The 20,439-nt window shown below is 41.4% G+C and overlaps 1 protein-coding gene across 3 annotated transcripts in view; it reads left to right on the top strand.

Annotated features, from left to right (window-relative positions):
* LOC107121328 (neuroligin-4, X-linked) overlaps positions 1–19,497 on the top strand; it is a 217,708-nt gene extending 198,211 nt beyond the window's left edge. For 2 of the 3 annotated variants that reach the window (XM_015424241.1, XM_015424240.1), the window contains 3 exons: positions 6,449–6,634; positions 8,122–8,911; positions 18,641–19,497. In XM_015424241.1, coding sequence (XP_015279727.1) covers positions 6,449–6,634; positions 8,122–8,911; positions 18,641–19,484 — 1,820 coding nt within the window. In that variant the 3' untranslated portion in view covers positions 19,485–19,497. Of the gene's footprint in view, positions 1–6,448; positions 6,653–8,115; positions 8,912–18,640 lie in introns of all 3 variants that reach the window. The other variant, XM_015424238.1, reaches the window with a different exon arrangement.
* The last annotated feature ends 942 nt before the right edge of the window (positions 19,498–20,439 follow it).

Raw genomic sequence — 20,439 nt, 5'->3', positions numbered from 1 at the left:
AGATGAGCTGACTTTTTTGCCTTAATGATTAGTTTTCAAATTACGGAAACTTGTTCTTGCAGTTAATGAGGATCAGTGAAGAACTATTGAAGGGGGGAAAAATCTTCATTTGTTAAAATCAGATAGTCATTGACGGTGGTCTCAGTTGCCTTTTAGCATATTTGATATGAATTGAAAATCACAGCAACATTTGAAATTCTTGGCTTGAAAAAGAAATCTTACTATTCTGAATGTTAATTGTTCTTCTGTTTAAAAGGTTCGCTGGGTCCTGTCTCCTAGTGAGAGCAGTATTCTTTTCTTTTAATAAATGTGTGAAATTTCCAGGCTTTTAGAATAGATTGGATGGGGGGGGGGTCTAGCTGCTAATCTGTTTCATTTTTTACTTTCACCTCAAAGAGATTTATAGCACAGACAGAAATCTCTTTATATACTGAAAACAAAACAGAGTCTTTTGGTGCTATAGAGACGAAGGGCCAAACCTGACAAAATGCTATATTGTGCCCTGACCTGGATAGCCCAGGCAAGCCCGATCTTGTCAGATCTTGGAAGCTGACCCTGGCAAGTACTTCAGGGCTGACCCTGGCAAGTACTTCAATGGGAGACCTCCTTGAAATACCAGAGGTGGGAGGCGGGGGCAGGCTTTATTCAGCCACCTCTCTGAATATCCTCCAAGCCCTCAGTAGGGGTCAGTCACCAGAGGTCTCCATGACTGGTGGCGGCTACAAGCATGGACGGCTTCAAAAGGGAATTAGATAAGCATATGGAGCAGAGGTCCATCAGTGGCTATTAGCCACAAGGTATAGATAGAAGCTCTCAGTCTGGGGCAGGTGATGCACTGTATTCTTGGTGCTTGGGGGGGGTCAACAGTGGGAGGGCTTCTAATGTCCTGGCCCCACTGGTGGACCTCCTGATGGCACTGGTGTTTCTGGCCACTGTGTGATACAGAGTGTTGGACTGGATGGGCCTTTGGCCTGATCCAACATTGGCATCTCTTATGTTCTTATGACTTCCAGGTAAACACACAGTCTATCATCAAAGGTTACTATGACTTTCAGGTGCATGCACACATGCACATATGAAAAATACCCCCCAAAATGCTGTGTTGCCAGCTTTTTTTTTCCTAGCAAGGGCTGCTGTGCCTGTGCAATAAGTAGAAATCCATTAGAAAATTCTGATATGTGGAAAGGCAGGCAGAAAAAGAAACGTGGTGAACCCCTACTATAATGGAACTGCAAGAAGGTTATAAAGAGTAAAGGTAAAGGTTCCCTTGCTCGAAAGCCAGTCGAGTCCGACTCTAGGGTTGCGGTGCTCATCTCCATTTCAAAGTCGAAGAGCCAGCGCTGTCCGAAGACGTTTCCGTGGTCATGTGGCCGGCATGACTAAACACCAAGGCGCACGGAACGCTGCTACCTTCCCACCAAAGTGGTACCTATTTATCTATTTGCAATTTCTTGCTTTTGAACTGCTAGGTTGGCAGGAGCTGGAACTAGAGACGGGAGCTCACTCCGTCATGCGGCACACTCGGGTCTCGAACTGCTAAACTACTGACCTTCCACAGCCTGCAGTTCAGTGTCTTAACCACTTGAGCCACCGCAGCAAGAAGGTTATACAATTTGATTAAATGCAGAGAGTATCCCTTAGCAGAATTCAATATACAAACATGTTTTGAAAAGAATGGGATTTCACCAAGAGGCAACTGTAGTGTAAATGGCTGAGGAAACAATATCTCATTTATATAGAAGAGAAGAGATTGGATTTATACCCTGGCCTTCGCTACCCGAAGGAGTCTCCGAGTGGTTTACAATATCTTTCCCTTCCCCTCCCCACAACATGGAAATACTACCAACCTGCCTGGCCCTTAAATTTTACAATTTGCTTTAAATGTGTACTATTTGGTTTTAGGCCACTGAAGAAGGCTCTCAGAGCCAAAACGTGTCTGGTCTACTGGCTTTTTATGAGATATTTAGTTAATGTGATTCGTGTTCAGTTGATGAGCAATTTCTACAGGTTGGATTTTAGCAATCCCATCTTGTTTCTAATTGTTAACTGTTACACTGTGTAATAAATACTTTGTTACATTGTTGTTAATTAAACTCAGCCTGTTGAGTACCTACCCTGTTGCCCTGGTTGGGTTTCTTCCCCCTTTGTTTTTTCTTTCTGTGTAGTGCTAAAGTGTCAGACTAGGATCTGAAGAGCCAGGTTTGAATTTCTACTTTGCCATGGAAACTTGCTGGGTGACCTTGAGCCAGATTCACTCTGGCCCCAGTCACATGGCAAAGTTGCTGCGGGAGAGGCACGGAAGGTGGGCAGATTATCCGGGCACGATCACACCCCAACATCTGGGAAGTGGAGCGCACCCGTAGCTTACCGCCGACAATGCGCATTTAAAAACTAGTACCTCCAAGGTACTAGTAAACGTTTGCCATGGGCTGCCTCCAGACACCCGTGGTGTGATCCCGCCAGCGCGCGGCATTCCCCTCCAGTCCCTCGTTTACCTGCTGGCGCGAGGGAAAGACCCGTGGTGTGCCACCAGCCCATCTGATCGCATAATCGTGGATCAAACTGTGCCGGGGCAATTAGCCATGCCTCCCCCCTGCGATATCCGGCCCATGTAACAGGGGCCTCTGTCAGGCTAACCTGCCTCAGAGGATTGTTCTGAGGATAAAATGAAGGAGAGGAGAACAACATAAGCCATTTCAGGTCCCAGTTGGGAAGAATGATGGACTATAAATCAAGTAAATAAAATAAAGAAAAAATAAATAATTCTTTCCTGGGGGGAAAAATCTTTACTTTTGAAAGAGTTGTGAACCATAATCCTGTGATTCCTTGAATATGTGATACCTGTAATATCTAATGCTTTCGTACACAGAGATCGACATGCAAGAGTATTTCTATTTTCTTCTGCAGTAGGAGTGACTGTGCAGGCAAAGAAACAATGTTTTGCAATTAGATGGGAAAGCCATAATATGCATACAGGTCACACATGGGGCTTTGGATCAGGGCATGTGTGGCACAGGAAAGGCTGAAAAGTGTCTTATCCATCTGTCCCTGTGACTTGGAGGCAGAACATTCAGAAACCGTATTTTATGGTAGAAACACTAAAGATTGCTTGATGTTTTTAAACAGGTTTGGATCATTCTAATTCATTATAACAGCAAAACTTGCTGTAGTGGGCCATGCCTGTTCTACTGGAGCAAGACTCCTCATAACTGGATGATGTCTTCTCTTGTTGCAGGAAGGCCCCGCTATGCACTGATGTTTTTTTTAGACCAGAGTAAGATATTCTTTTAAACAGTTGTAGTGTACATACATATTTTTAATGCTTAGGATTTGGCCTGAATTCCATGATTTTGGAGTACAGGCTTTTAAAACTGCTAACAGGTCATGATCTGGTTTCTTCAAAAGTCTCATTGGGGTTTAATTCATTGTATTGTTGACATTTTGGTCTGCACTTGCTCTGCCAGTCATTGACAAATGCTCATGTCTGATACCTTTTCAACTGAGAATGGTTTTGTGCATATAAATGGGAGCTAGACATATTCTGAATTTTAGCCTGCATTTTTACAAGCACACCATACCTAAATAGTTTGCTGAGATAAGACTGTGCAGTTAAAATCAAGTGAAGACAGAAGAATCAAATGGTAATGTGGGTATAGTGAACTGGGTAGAATCCAAATCTTTCCAATCAATGTGGATTCATTTAAGTTTTCAAACAGGTTGTTCTCAGCAAAACAAAGCAAATCATGTAATTGCAAGTTTTTGTAATTGTAAGTTTTCAGACAGGTTGTTCTCAGCAAAACAAAGCAAAACATGTAATTGCAGAGGGACATGGAATAAAGCGAACAGATACAAGTCCTTTGGATGTAAAATGGTCCACCATTTATTAAATACAAGATATCTGTGATATCCAGCATAATCAACCAAACAGCTCTAATATAGTGTGGGTGAAAAAACTAAGTGGGAGGCAGAGGAGTCAAACTTTTAGAAGAAGAAGAAAAGATTGGATTTATACCCCGCCCTTCACTTGGAGTCTCAGAGCGGCTTACAAACTCCTTTCCCTTCCCCTCCCCACAACAGACACCCTGTGAGGTGGGTGGGGCTGAGAGAACTCTGACAGAAACTGCTCTTTTTCAAGAACAGCTGTGCCAGAGCTTGCGACTGACCCAAGGTCACATCAGCAGGTGAGAGTGGAGGAGGGGGGAATCAAACCCGGTTCTCCCAGATTAGAGTCCACGCAGTTAACCACTACACCAAACTGGCTCTCATAGTTCCAGTGTGACGTAGGTCCTCTCATGGTTCCAGTGTGACCTGGGTCACTTCAAGTTTGTGAGGTCTCTAGCCATAATCATCATCATCATCATCAGAGCTGACCCTGCATAGCTTCTGAGATCTGATGAGATTAGGCTAGCCTGGGCTATCCAAGTCAGGGTGTCCTAAGCAATACAGTCTGCCACTTAAGACATTGCATCTGTTTCTGTTGCCTGCTCCAGCTTAGGAAATTCCTGGAGATTTGGGGAATGAGCTTCAGGAAAGTGAAGTTGGGGTAGGGAGCTCAGCAGATGTGTGATGTCATAGTGTCTGCCCTCTGAAGCTGCCACTTCCTCCAGGAGAACTGTTCTTTGTATCCTGGAGATCAGTTGTAATTTCAGAAGAACCTGACACAGCTGGAAGCTGACAACCCTAGAATCGGCTGAAGTGCATTTTGCATGGTTTACAACCTACTTTAGGACAATTACTGCTTTTTGTAAATCTTTAACGTGGACAAACACCTCCCTCGCTTTTAAGTCAGTGAACAACTGGTTGTTACAAACTATGGAGATACAACATGCAATAGACAGCAACATGTAATACCTGGGGGACACAGCTTTGGAAGTGATCCTTGATATGAGGTGGGATTTTTACAGACATGTCCATATTTTCTTCTGTGAAATATTGGAAGGTTGTGGGTGGGGGTCCAGACACCACCATTCCCAAGTAGCAGCTGTTGGGGGGTGCACTCCACCTCCCTCTGTGGCCAGGTGAGACAATTGGGCCTGCTGACTAGGCACACCCCAGCCTTAAGGAGAGGGAGTGGGGAAGTGCTCCAACATGCAATTTATTTATTATTATATTTCTATCCCACCCTCCCCGCGAACAGGCTCAGGGCGGCTCACAAACAGGGCAACATGTGTCAATATAAAACATTAAAAACAGAATAAAACAACATTCTTAACAATAATTAAGTGCTCGGTTATGTTACCCAGTTAGTCATATCAAGATGGTGACCTATAGATATTGCCCTATAGATGTTACACTTCAGCGGTACCAATCCATCGCAGTATTGTGGCTAGATCTTTATAATAGGCCATCCCAATTGTCCCATTGTTACCACAGGACAATTGGTGGTGGTGGTAGTGGTGGCTCCTAAGTGAATGCCTGGCAGAAGAGCTCTGTCTTGCAGGCCCTGCAGAACTGTGAGAGGTCCCGCAGGGCCCTGATCTCCTCTGGGAGCTCATTCCAGCAGGTCGGAGCCGCCACTGAAAAGGCCTTAGCCCTGGTTGCCACAAACCTGGCCTCCCTGGGGCCTGGGATCACTAATCGATGTTGGGCCCCGGACCGTAGTGCTCTCTGTGGTATGTATAGGGAAAGGCGGTCCCTCAGGTATGTCGGACCCTGGCCATGATACATATACCCTCTGTGCTCCGGCTGGTGAGCAGATTGTGTTGCAGCACAGGTGGGGGAGGGTGTACAGCTCCCCATCCCCTCATGATCTGTGGGGGGTGAGGCCATGTAGGGATGCCTGCTTCCACATTCAACAAAAACCCAGGGCCAGGGTAATACTGACCCCTCTTTCATGTAACTACATAGGCCACACAAGGCTGCGGAGGATAGCTTATAAATTGTAGGATGGTGGGGCACCCAACCCTCCCTCCTACAAAGGTATGATGCCTATTTATGAACATGTATTTGACTGCTTTACACATTACTTCTTAAGGGTATACTTATGCGTGTGTATGCCTAAATTGTCATGTTTTACTGCCGGTAAGATATTTTTTTAAAGGAATGTGAAATGTCTGTGGAAATGACAATTCATCTCTGTAAAATTGGTATATGAGTTTTTCTTCTGTGCAGTAAGTGGACAGTGCAAAAATTCCCTTATCATTTTAACTTTGAGGCATTTCAAAATAATTTGCTAATATCCAATAAAAGCATTTTTTAAAAGCTGAAAAAACACTATTCTGTATTGTTTTATTACTGTGGAATGATTTGGAAAGGAATATGAACCTTCTGCTTTTGTGGAGAAATGACTCTGTTTTTAAAAATCAATCTGAACATACTTAACTCGGACCATGACCTTTCAAAAACTGGAAGGAGGAAAGAAGGATATATGTGTCGTGTGTGCATGCCCTATAGCTAATTCAGTGACTGGTGAGCTAAAATTATCTTCTTCTTCTTTTTTGCCTTGTAGGTTTTCTAAGCACTGGAGACCAAGCTGCAAAAGGCAATTATGGATTGCTTGACCAAATCCAAGCTTTACGATGGATTGAAGAAAATATTGGCTCTTTTGGAGGAGACCCAAAAAGAGTTACTATTTTTGGATCGGGGGCAGGTGCATCCTGTGTTAGTCTGCTGACACTGTCTCACTATTCAGAAGGTATCAATCTTCCTACCTATAAGTAATTTGAAAAAAATATTTAAAACTAAATTGCAACTACAGTAAATATGATATTAATGTATTTCAGTTCCAAATTTTAATGAACACAGTTGACAGTATCATTTTCACTTATCATAAAATCAATAGGACCAGCCAGGACAAACATCTTTTAGGAGAAAAAAAAAATTCTTCCACAGTGTCTCTGTCCATGCTCTGTCCAACTTTAATCAGTTATAATTCTTAAAATGCAATTGAGTTTTGTTGACACAATTAAAATAGTTTTATGCTCCACATTAAGATTTCATATCCCGCTAATCAGGATCTGCACATCCATTCAAAGCATTCTCAGTTCATTTTATTGGGATCTATCCCCACACACACCTGAAAAGTAAGTCCATTTGGGATAGATTAAAAAACATTTTCCAGCTGCTAACCTATGCTCTAGTGATGCAGAGCAGCTCTAGACCAGCTTCTGGTTGCTGTGCACCACTGAAGCATGGCAAAAAAACAAACAAACTACCAAACCCCACTGTGCCACTGAATCTTTGCACCCATATTTCTAGCCTTTTTTGAAAAATGCAGATATGCTCTAACTGATCTAAGATGAAAACACACCTATGTAAGAAATGGGAAATGGTGTTGCAGAATGAAACGCAAGCCTATTATATCGATTTTAGTGTAGCATACTTTTTTATATAAATTACATGATGCATGGCTTCTGTGAGACAGGAGAAAAAGTGTAATTTCCCTGTGACCTTTTTGGTGGCAAGGAGTTTATTTGCGCAAGTCGTTCACATCAAGAGAAGATGATTGCATGTGGCTGACATTCTTATAAAGTCCTTGGTCACAATTCAATTGAACAGAGACACTTACACATGTGAAAGTGATGGCTTGTGACAACTTTCATTCCATTCCCCCCCCCATCACTGTTTTTCAGACCAACCCATATTCTTTATCTGTCTAGTACAGCTCATATGGCTATCACCTTAAGCAGAAATAACCAACTCATGTTACCTTTTCAAAACATCTTTATGTTTTGTGTTTGTGGAGTTTAAAGATTTTTACAAGTATATGTAAATTGCAGATCTTATGCGAGCCCCAACTACCGTCGAGCCTGCATTGGTGGGAGGGGGCTGATTTGCAGGGATTTGGTTATCACTTTAATCCATATGAAAATCTGGAAATGACTGTGAAATATTTTAGCCTCTTGACATCCATACAGTGTTTTTTTTTGTGCTTTGTATGTATAACCATTTCAAATCAGAAAAAAAATAAGTAGATAAGCATCAAAGAAAAGAGAGGAGAAAGCCAATTAAATTTACAGTTGCCAACTAAATCTAACAGCAGCACAATGCCCCCCCCCCATCTGGAATTCAGTTTACCTTTTGCCGGAGTAGACTTCTAGGTAATGCACAATGAATTATTTTGCTTGGAAAATGCTCCTGGTTGTAATGCATGTGACTTAATTTTCAAACTTGCACCTACAGGTCTGTTCCAGAAGGCAATCATACAGAGTGGAACTGCCCTGTCCAGCTGGGCTGTGAACTATCAACCTGCCAAATACACCGCCATTTTGGCAGAAAAAGTGGGCTGCAACATGTTGGATACTACAGACTTAGTTGAATGTTTTCGGAACAAGAACTACAAAGAACTCATTCAACAGACCATCACTCCAGCTACATACCACATTGCCTTTGGGCCTGTGATTGATGGGGATGTAATTCCGGATGACCCTCAGATTCTGATGGAGCAGGGAGAATTTCTCAACTATGACATAATGCTAGGTGTAAACCAAGGGGAAGGCTTAAAATTTGTGGATGGCATTGTGGATAATGATGATGGTGTCTCTCCAAATGATTTTGATTTTTCGGTCTCCAATTTTGTGGACAATCTGTATGGTTATCCAGAAGGCAAAGATACACTACGAGAGACCATTAAGTTTATGTACACAGACTGGGCAGATAAGGAGAATCCTGAAACACGCAGGAAGACACTGGTAGCACTGTTTACTGACCATCAGTGGGTTGCACCAGCTGTTGCCACAGCTGATCTGCATGCACAATATGGCTCCCCAACATATTTCTATGCATTCTATCACCATTGCCAGAGTGAAATGAAGCCCAACTGGGCTGATTCAGCGCATGGGGATGAAGTGCCATATGTGTTTGGTATCCCTATGATTGGTCCCACTGAATTGTTTAACTGCAACTTCTCAAAGAACGATGTCATGCTCAGTGCAGTTGTCATGACATATTGGACAAACTTCGCCAAAACGGGGTAGGTTTTGCAAAATAACTGCTTTTTGTATATGAATTTCTTCCATGGTATAAAATTTTGCATTTGGAAAAGAAGTGAAATGCCAGTTTGGGGCTGTAGTTTCATCACCAAAACTTTTGCACAATAGAAGTCAAGCAAGGTATGCAGAGTACTGTTATGCAAGACTAGATTAAAGGCTTTTAGGAATGTCACCTGCCTACTTGTAAAATCACAGAGATGCCATTCTGCAGGCCTTCTTCTCCTGTCCTGCAAAACCCTCCCTGTCTGGCCATTCTGTGCCTTGTGCCATACTGACTTAATTTTTAATAACTACAAAAAGGAAGATGGATTTTGCCTTTCTGCTTTCAGAGAGGGAAAAACCTGTCTGTTCTTGCATTGTATAGAAGTGTTCATAAGCCTAGCACAGAAAAAGAATGGCCCCCTTGCCCCACAGAGGCACTTGCTGGTTATTGGCACACATCTACATAGCAAACTGCTTTGATACTTATTCTACCCATGAAGCTCTGGGAATTATATTTGTTCTGTGAGGAGGGCTAGTGAGCTCTAACAGACAATTTTCAGTACTATCACAAAAGTACAATTACCAAGAATCCAATAAAACCAATCCAAGTTTATAGGGTAGACATGACCTGTTTTGCTGCAAATTCTCCAGCGTGACTAAATTGTATGCTGAGGCCAATGCCTAGAATTCCTTTGTTGTTATAAATAGTCATTATTTTTTACCTAGAAATCTTCCCCCTCCCTCTTCTGTAGAGTTTTCCTCCCTCTCCAATGCATTTTTTTCAATATCTAGTGTTAAGAATGATGCTATAAAACTGTGCATACATTAAAAAAACACTGCAGTTATTAAGGCATGAATGTTCTTGGAAACAATAGGTCTCAGGTTAAACCTATAAAATATGCTGCATACATTTACTGTAGATGAAACACATCTATGATTCCTCTTCCATAAAACTGCCCAGTTTAAGAGAGGGCAGAGGGAAGGAAAACAGAGAATCCCTTCCCTAACCAGGACTTGTGACTGCAATACAAATGTTCATTTTCAAAATGAATAAGAATGTGTAATGTGTGTATGCAAATACAAGTAAGAAGAGAGAAAAAAGCTGCAATGGCAGTGCTATCCTAGGTCGAGTTACTCCCTTCTAAACCCACTGACGTCAATGGACATAGAGGGTGTAACTTTCCTCAGGATGGCAGTGTTAGAAGCAAAGATTGGAAGCTTGTTGATAAAGCTGAGAAAAGCTTTTTTGTAACATTTTCTTAAGGAACACTGCGGTACTTTCACCTCTAAAGAGCACCTGGTGTTTGTTACTGTTCAGGTTTTGTTTTTGCAATTTGATTTCCCCCCCCTTTCCTCATCTTGGTATTGAATTAAAATAAATGTTCTCATGGCACACTAAGGGCCTATAAATCTTTTCAATGAACATTTAATGGCAGAACTGTGCTTTCAGAGCTGCAGTTCTACTGCAGTGCAGAGAATGGTATACGGCAATATTGGGGAACTGGAAATCTGTAGTGCCCTGACCAGTTCAGGCCTATAGGCAGTTCTCAGAAAGCTGAGAGAGCAGTCGTAAACAGGCCTCCTCAGAACCCCACTCAAGTCTACTCAATGGGCCTTACTCCTAGGAAAGCAGCCTTAGGATTGTACTGTAAGAGGCATATTGAAATTATACCCTGTATCCACATAAAGCAAAAAGGTGCTGCAGAAAGGGATATAACAAAAGGCAGGAAAAATTGGGGAGTCAAGCATCCCTCAAAAAAAGAATCTTTAACACTGACTTGTAGATTTAAACCTATTCTTGAGCTACAGTTCTATCTTTTTTTTAAAAAAATCACTCCTGAATGGACTGGAAATATTTGGCTCAGAAGAAGGTCCCTCAAATTACATCTTAAAATAGAAATTTAAGCAAGCCTGGCAGAATTACTGAGCCCTGGAAAAGAGGAGTGGAAAGAGGGAAGGTAAAGGTGAATGGGCTTTTCCCTCAGGAACTTTCTTAATAGGTTCTGTGACTGACACTTGAGGTTTATTTCCACAAGATAGGGTTCCTGCAAGACTTCCCTGTTACAGCACTGAAACTATGGCACCTGTGCAAAGGGAGCTTTGCCCTTCCTCTCTGTGCTGCTACCCAAACAAAAATGGTCTGGAGGGAGCTATATGGTGTCACATCGTCTTCCATAATGGGCCAAACAACTCAGTTCAACAGAAGCAGTGCTCAGGGGGAGGCCAAAGCACCTTCAGCTCATGCAGTGTTCTGTTCACTGGTTTGATCTGTCGTCTCAAACCTGTGAACTCTGTATTGCAATTGCAAAGTTAGAGTATAATTAACCAACTACCAATAATCTGAGATTTTTGGATTAAATCTTCGCTGAACAAGTATATTGTGTGTGACACCAACTAAACAATATTGTTTAATATTTATTTGATAATGGCAAAATTTTCATACTCGAATGGTCAGATGATCGTATCTGCTTACATTGTCATGTTCACTGAATGTTTGGAGGAGAGACCACAATTATGCATGCTGACCCACCCTCAGTTTTTGCACATTAAACAGAAGGTATGGTCAAAGTGTTATGTGTATACTACAAGTGATCTGGCCTTTTGCAACTTTCCCAACAGTGCAGAAGCCTGCATGCTCAGAATTGTATGCACGTGGGCTCCAATCACACCTTCCATTGAACTGTCAGCAGCCAAGGTAGAGTCAGTGGATGCAATCCTGCTCCCCACTCCACAAGCGCAGTGAATGTGATCTGAAAATGTTAAACAATGTCCTAGGTGACAGTGGGTGGTCTGCATTGCATGAACTTGTAACTGGGCCATGAAACAAGGTGGTTTTTTTAAACATCATAATTAAAGTGTCTATTATAGCTGATAATCAGTGCTTGTAAATGAAACATGGTGTTTCAGATGTGAGGAAAACAGTTCTCAGGATGTCGAGATATTGTTTTTTATTATTATTATTATTATTATCATCGTCGTCATCGTCGTCATCATCATCATCATCATCATCATCATCATCATCATCATCATCTACTATTCCTGTAGAGTGTTAAGTTAACCTTCAGCATTTATCTAAGGATTATAAAAACTCCCTCACAATCCCATCTGTCAGTATTACTTATAATTTCAAGCAACTTTCAGAGACTGCCTGCTCAAGAGCTAATTTCAGCAGGGTGTACATAAAATTGTAGTCTCCTGGGTCTGGATTTACACCATATGTCCTATAGACAGCACAAATGTTTAGGAAAGGTTATTAATCATTTTATTGTGCACCCAACTGTTATTATGATTACTAAGTAGAAATGAGACTGACCCATTTGGATTTCCTTTGATTTGAGAAGAAACAGTAAAAATTACAACCTAGTGACCTTGAAATTCCACCTCTTCTGTAGGAACTGGGAAAATTGTGGTCTCTTAACCGTAGTGTTTCTATTTATTCTTCAGGGATACTAGCAAACAGCTCCACATGTAACTGTCAGGTAAAAAAACCCACACACAAATCTGAAGATTATCCTTCATTTTTCTGAGAAGAAATTTATCTGCACCAAGGGTTGGATCCTTTGATCCTAATCTGCCTTTCTCTGGTACAGGGAAATTTCTTCCAGTGGAACTCATCTCTTCCACCAGTGCAAGACTCAGCCATTAGCAGAATAGACCCATATATTAGCAGAACTGGAATGGGATCCAACCCACTGCTCTGCTACAATCCTTGTAACCAGACAGGATGGTACACAACAGCTCTTTGGAAGGCTACAGTTTAAGCCTTCTGGCCATAGTACAACATATCAGGCTGTTCACCTTCTGCTTCTCTCCGTCTAGCAGCTTACTCTTGCTTCTGCTGATCATAACCTGGGTGCCTGGGTATGGAGAAAGATGCAGGGTGCCTGGCCTCAGATCCATGGGTGAAGTTCTTCTTGTCCACAATATTCAGGTGCTCCTATTCCTGCCTTAGATGTCTGATTGGCAGCCCACTTCTGACTCCATGTAATAATCTCCCAGAATTACAAGTGATCTCCAGAGTATACAGATCACTTCCCCTAGAGGAAACGGCTGCTTCGGAGAGTGGACTCTGTGGCATTATATCCCACTGAGCTCCATCCCCTCCCCAAACCCTACCCTCCTCAAGCACCAGCCTCCAAAACTCCAGGAATTTATTTTTATTCATTTACAATATTTATTGTCTGCCCTTTTCACTTGGCCTCAAGGCAGATTACACGGAGTGAGTCAATATAATCCATGGATGGGGCATTCAGTCAACAACACAATAGGGCTAGGGCTGCAGAACCAACCAGAATTCTAAAAACAGAACTGAAGGAAAGCATAAGTAGTAACATGACACATTCAATGATGCAGACTTCTGTAGTAGGAGTCTAGTTTCAACAAGCTACATACAGTAGTATAGGCCATAGTCCCCTAATAACTTCCTAACCCAGAGTTGGCAGCCCTAGTAATAGTTTATTGCCAGACACAGTATTCCCCTCGCTTCCCTGAATGCTCACCGAATCCTGCTTCCAGCAGTTCCTTCCTAGTGAGCAGGAATCCTCAATAAACTCTCATTCTGTATGTTCCTATAAGGACGTGACTGTAAATTACAGCAATGACTACAGTGACCAACATGAGAGTGGAGTTAAACTAGAGCAAGCGTACTACACTGTGCTCTTACCTCATACAAGATATAAGATGGTGGTCTAAAAGATTATGTCCCTGATCCAGACAATTAAAGATGCACCCATGTACCAATGTAGCTCTTCCCTTGCACCTCGGGACATACAGACTACATGGCAAAAGTCCTGAAATCTGTTTGCCTAGAGTAGTATCATGTTACATCTTCTGTACTTCAGAACTAGGGATGCCAGCCTCCAGGTGGGACCTGGGGCTCCCACAGAATTACTCCTCATTTCCAGACCACAGAGAGCAATTCTCCTGGAGCAAATGGATGCTTTGGAGGGTGTACTCTATGGCATTGTACCCCACTGAGATCCCTGTCTTCCCCAGGCTCCATCCCCAAATCTCCCAGAGTTTCCCAACCTCCTGGCAACCCTACTCCGCATCCCCCATGGGTGACCGGGGGTGGGTGGGGTGTCCTGGCAACCCTATTTAGATCTGCTGTACTTCTGTGAATCATGATGCCCCATGTACACTCACAAAAAAGCAGACGAGGACAGACATTAGCAAAAAATCCAGGATAAACCATATAGCAGTTAAACCACTTAATTCTGGTTGTTGATGTTTTGCTTTGTATAATGTGTGTTTGTTTGTTTTTGTAAATTCAGTTAGTGTAGTGCAATATTCAGATCAATCTTCTTATGTGAAGGTGAGGAAACCCATAGTCCAGTTTAGCAACATGTGCAGTGGTAGTCTATGCATTTGGATCCCTGGTCAAATAATTATTTATATCATTGATCAACTGTCTGAAGTGTGTACAATCCTGTCAACCATTCCCAACAGCTGATTGGTACTAATGCCAATGTTCTCATTTTGTCACAATCCCAGTAGCTGAATCAGGAAAATAAGCAAACAAGGTACCTATTTGCGTACACAGTAGGGTTAGAATGATCTCTGGAATTATTTTTTTCCACAATAACACACTTCTACTGTGCCAAGTGGTCCGTCTAATGCTTTTCAGTGAATTTCCATGAATTTTGTATTCAAGCACATTTTGATACATATGTTATATATATTCAGCATTGTTTAGGGTTGCCAGCTCTGGGTTATGAAATACCTGGAGATTTGGAGGGTGGAGCCTAGAGAACGTGGGGTTTGGGGAGAGGAGGGACTTCAGCTTGATACAATGCCATCGAGTCTACCCTCTAAAGCAGCCATTTTCTTCAGTTTTAAAAATGGGAGATCTTCAGGTGCCACCTGGAGGTTGGCAACCCCAGATAATCTGTATTTCCATAGTATTCCATAGTATGGCCACACTATTTATAAGGATCCAAATGTGTATCCAGTGCAGGACCCTGCCCCATTTCACAGAACTGACAACTTGGATCAGAACTGTTTATTTTGGGGAGAATGTCTACTAGGGATGATTTCAGAAGCATCGTTTACCCAAAGTTGTCATTATAGTTTTCACACGCTTAGCTGCATTGGTAGTCATATTGAAAAGACCCCTTTCTCCTCACAGTCCCTGGCTGTTTTAGGATCTAATTTGCTTTCTCCAGACTGCGGTCTAAAGCATAGTGGAAATGTTCTGCTGCGAGACTGAATTATGACAAGTTTCAACCTTTCTTGAACACTAATGCTGTATCCTTTACACATGCACACTTCTGGATGACTGTAACAGTGAAGCTTACTGTAACACTACTGCTCAGTTACTGCATCATTTGGAAAGGCTGCCTGGCTCTTCTGATTGGCACTGACCACCTGCTCTTCAAAAGCCACACATTGTGTAATGTGTCTACTGCCAGAACTAGATTTTTGAGGACAGGTCAATGTTGCAAAATCACTAGTCACAAGATATAGCAAAAGGAGTTACATTTTTGTTGCAATTTTTATTCTAGCCTGTAACTGAAGCTAGACTATGAGGTGTGAAAAAAGGCATAAATTGTCCAAAGCATTCCACTACTGGTTCTCTATTTTCCTTTCCATTGATTTTTCATTTTTCCACTACTCTTTAATGTTTTCAGAATAAACCTTGTTTGTTAATGGATTTAATTGAATGTATTTAGTTATACCCCACTTTACCCCCTAATGGGGACTTAGAAAATCATTATCCCCTCCTTCCACCCCTCACAACATCAACCCTGTGAGGTAAGTTAGGCTGAGAGAATGTGGCTGGCCTGAGGTCACCCACCAAGCTTCCATGGAAGAAGAAGGATTGAAACCTGGGTCTCCCAAGTTCCCACTATAACACTAGCTACTACATCATCCCTGGCTCTTTATGATAAAGAGCCTCTTCCAGAATTCTACTGATATGGAAGATGCTACATCAACTATGCAGCATAATACTGCCCTTTAGATTGTCATTGGCTGGAGGCTTTGAGTGGATTTATGCAAACAGGCTTGGCAATGTGCAACTACATCAATGGCTACTACAAGGATGCATTGCCTGTTATTCCCCCAGTGTTGCCTGTTCTCCCTCATTATGTAGAAAGAGGAGGCAGCAGAAGAGATGTACCAGTGCCAGGGTAAAGCCCTCTGCCCACAGTTTCTCTCCCGAAGAGTTTGTCCCTGTAGCCACTAGCCTCTGCTTTTATCTACCTGTAACTGTAGCAAGGACAGTATTATTTCCCCTGCATCTCAAGGATATATAAATTCCCTAAATTAAATAAATAAATAAATTTCCTTCCTTGTTTCTAAAGAGCTTTATAGTGTAAAACTCTTTGCAAGGAAAAATCGTAAGCATGAGTATGCAAGACATATGCTGAATTCCTTCAAAACGCCAACTATTGTGCTTTTAAAATAGGTACTACCAGGGCTCTAGTCGGGGGGGAGCTCTCAGGTACGGAGCTCCGGAAGAGAACCTCTAGGGGGCGGGGCGGTCACGTGGTGAAGCCCCGCCCCCTTCTTTACCCCGCCCTCTGCTTCGATCCTCATTCCGTTTGGGAATGAGGATGAAGCAGGAGGGTAAGTAGCCGGGCCTTCTGACACACTTCCGGTGATGTCAGGGGGTGTGGCCTTCTGTCACTTCCGGTGATGTCAGGGGGCGTGGCATATGCAAATAAGTTATGCTAATGAGTTATGCTAATGAGCTCCGGCAGCTCTTTTTCTACAACAAGACCCCTGGGTACTACTTCTTATGGTTCAGCTAGAGTGCAAAAAATAATATTGGATCAAATTATTTCTTTATACCCATGCACAAAATCTGCATAAAGCAAATAAAATAAAATAAATGATATGAAGTTATATCTTCTTTGCACTGAGGAACCCAGAGATTTTAATAATGTGCTGAATGGCAGGAGATTTCACTTTTCTTTTCTTTTTTTTAAGTGAAAGGAAAATTCCATCAGACGAATGGAAGAATATTATTAAGGTTAAATAATCATTTTTTCCTGTAGTAATAAGTAGCAGTCTCTCTGAACAATGATGGAACCTTGGGAGCATTTAATTGTAGTTATGGGTATTTTGAAAATTGTTATGCTGGTTCAGACAATTCTCAGAACTGAACAAAAAAGCACACTGGAGCTCCAATTTCTAAAAGAAATCAGCTTAACTTGAGTGGGAATAAAAATTAGAAAGCTCTATGTGATTTAGTGTAATGTATTCTGCACTTTGGCAAAATAACAGTAAAAAGGCCCTACTGCATCAAAGGGAACCCAATGAAAAAGCACGAAACTCATAGTGGAAGCCAGAATGCTGAGCACAATTCCTGCAGTGTAACAAATACATTCACAGATATGTTTGTCATTCTTTGAGGGAAAATATGTAACTGTTCTTGAAGCATAGGAAAAGATGCAGAGTCCCTTGCTCCCCCCAAAAAAAATGAGTATGAGAGTTTGGCTGAAGTGTCTGTTCATAGTACACAAAGTAATCATATGTCACCCTGATCTAATGAGATGGATTTGTAAGTGGAAGCAGGTTTCTGCTGAAGGACTTTGACATTCAGCAGTAGAACTTGCATCAATTAATAAGCAACATTTTTCCTTCCCTTGATAATCAGTCTTACCAGTGCTGGATGTCTTTTACGGTGAAACAGCAGATGCTCAAGTATAGCATTCCCTGTTTCCCCAGATACAGTGTGTATGTGTAGCAGTGCACTAGGGTGTCAACCTTTGCTGCAGCATACCAACTACATCATGGTAAAACTGACAGTAAGAGTTGCAAATGTACCATTAATTTTTCTGTATAGTACATAGGACTTTTATAATTATCTGTGGAAACCACTGCTATATTTCAGTTGCTGCCATAGATGCAATGAAGCTTGATCAGATTTCAGCCCTAAGGAATAAACTGAGGCAAGGGGAGAGACAGCCTGATATAGCGGTTAAAGTGTTTGTCTAAGATCTGGTTACTCTACCATGGAAACTTGCTGGGTGACCTTGGACAGTCACATACCCGCAGCCTAACCTACTTCACAGGGCTATTGTGAGGATAAAATGAAGGAGTGGAGAGTGTTATAAGCCACCGTGAGTCTCTGCTTGGAAAGAAGTGGGGTATAATGAAGTAAATAAATACAATTATGTAACACAATAATATGACCTATATGAGTTATGCAATTTTTTAAATTAATTGTGCAATTAGCTTATACATTATTTATAAATTATTCAGCATAATAACTTCTGTTCCTAATAAAGGCTGAAAAAGGTAGTGTCCATGAAAGGCACTAACAATTCAAACCTAGGCAGAGTTGACTGAAGTCAATGGGCTTAGAATTGTGCAAGCCTATTTAGGATTGCCTTGTGGAACCCCTCCCTTGTGGAAATCTCATAAACCCACCTACAACTCATAAATCTCATAAACCCACTAGAGGATCCATATTTGATTCAGTTGTTGTAGCCAAAAAAAGAGCTTTTGTATTAAAGGAAAAAATGAACAAAGGAAAAAAAATGTATTTAAGATATACATATATCCATCCAAAGCCAAAGTGTTCATTTTGGAGGAAGTGGATTTTTTAAAAATGAAACTATAATCCCAAACTATTTCTATTTACACTTCAGATTAAAGCAGAGTCTGGGATCACTGATTTAATAACAAATATTAGAACCTGCATTGTGTTTGAACAACATTTTAATTCTTGTGCAAGTTTTTAGCTGCTTATAACATTTGTTTTGTTTGTATATTTTTAGGGATCCAAACCAGCCAGTTCCTCAGGATACAAAGTTTATCCATACGAAACCCAATCGTTTTGAAGAAGTGGCCTGGTCTAAGTATAATCCAAAAGATCAGCTTTATTTACACATTGGCTTGAAACCCAGGGTCCGGGATCATTATCGAGCAACAAAAGTTGCTTTCTGGCTGGAACTCGTACCACATTTGCACAATCTGAATGAAATATTTCAGTATGTCTCCACAACAACTAAGGTGCCACCTCCAGATATGACATCATTTCCTTATGTTACCAGGCGGTCTCCTGGCAAGTTTGCCACAAAGCGTCCACTAATGACACCAAGCAACAATCCAAAACATTCAAAGGATACGCAGAAAACATCCTCGGAGGATACAAGTGTTCTGATAGAGAACAAGAGAGATTATTCCACAGAGTTGAGCGTCACAATTGCAGTAGGGGCATCCTTGCTGTTCCTCAATATTTTGGCATTTGCAGCATTGTATTACAAGAAAGACAAGCGGCGCCATGAGACACACAGGCGTCCTAGTCCTCAACGGAACACAACCAATGATATTGCCCATATACAGAATGAAGAGATTATGTCACTGCAGATGAAACAACTGGAGCACGACCATGAGTGTGAGTCTCTACAGGCACATGACACCCTGAGACTCACCTGCCCACCTGATTACACTCTCACACTTAGAAGATCACCAGATGACATTCCACTCATGACACCCAACACCATAACCATGATTCCAAATACATTAACAGGAATGCAGCCTTTGCATACTTTCAACACTTTCAGTGGAGGACAAAATAGTACTAATTTGCCCCACGGACATTCCACCACTAGGGTATAGCTCTGTCATTTGCCCCACCCCAAACCACCTGGAAGATTAAAAATAAGAAAAATATTTAAAAAATATTAAAAAATCATATTCTTCATCACACAACTTGTCAAAAAGGAAAAAAGGTGAAAGAGAAGGGCAGACATGATTTTCTTACTGATCCTTTCCATAGGAATTCTGATATTATAAAAGATCAGCTTCAAACCCTGTGAAATGTGAAATATGTACATTGCTATTAGGATACTGCTTTAATATCTCAACCACTTCGATTGAAAGTTAAAGAGTTGAGGCCTGAAGAAAGTCACTTAGGAAGGATATGTATTAACGAACAGAAGCAGACACTTCTGGAACACAGAGCCAGTGACTGTACAGTTTTTTAATAAATAAAATTTTAAAAAAATGTTCTATATGTGCCATACCGTGAATGGCCCTTGTTATACAAAAAGACATCACCATGGGCTTTTACCCATTATATGAAGCTGTAATCCAGAATGGGGAAAATAAGATTTTATTATTAAAAAAAATAGGACTGACTATGCAGTAAATACGTATAGTTCTGAGCAAAGAGATGACTTGCCAGCCTGAACTATATTTAAGAAACTTTGTAAAAAAAATGTGTACATAGCTGTGAGTTTAAAAAAGAAGCTTTTATCGATGTTTTCAGTTTGAAAAGAGCTTTTAGAAAGATCGTGCTTTCAGTTGTGATCTATGTGTATCAACATTAATCATACCACCTCTGTTTCCTCCCAGACCAAAAGGAGGATTTTCTTCTTAATTACTAGTGGTAAACCAAGACATGAGGCTTTTTCTTAATGTTTTATTTTGAGGAGGACATGGTGTCGTACAGAGATTACAGATGACCGTATGGCCTGACAGATTTTCTTTTACAGGTTACACAGGTGCATGTTGAGGCATTCATAGATAGGAAACAGGTGGGTTTGTTCTCTAAAGAAATCTCCCCCTCTCC

This window comes from Gekko japonicus, unplaced genomic scaffold, assembly GCF_001447785.1.
Source record: "Gekko japonicus isolate JY-2015 unplaced genomic scaffold, Gekko_japonicus_V1.1 scaffold2033, whole genome shotgun sequence".
Classification (NCBI taxonomy): Eukaryota; Metazoa; Chordata; class Lepidosauria; order Squamata; family Gekkonidae; genus Gekko; species Gekko japonicus.
The sequence above is the reverse complement of the archived record's forward strand: the minus strand, read 5'-3'. Positions and strand labels throughout refer to the sequence as shown.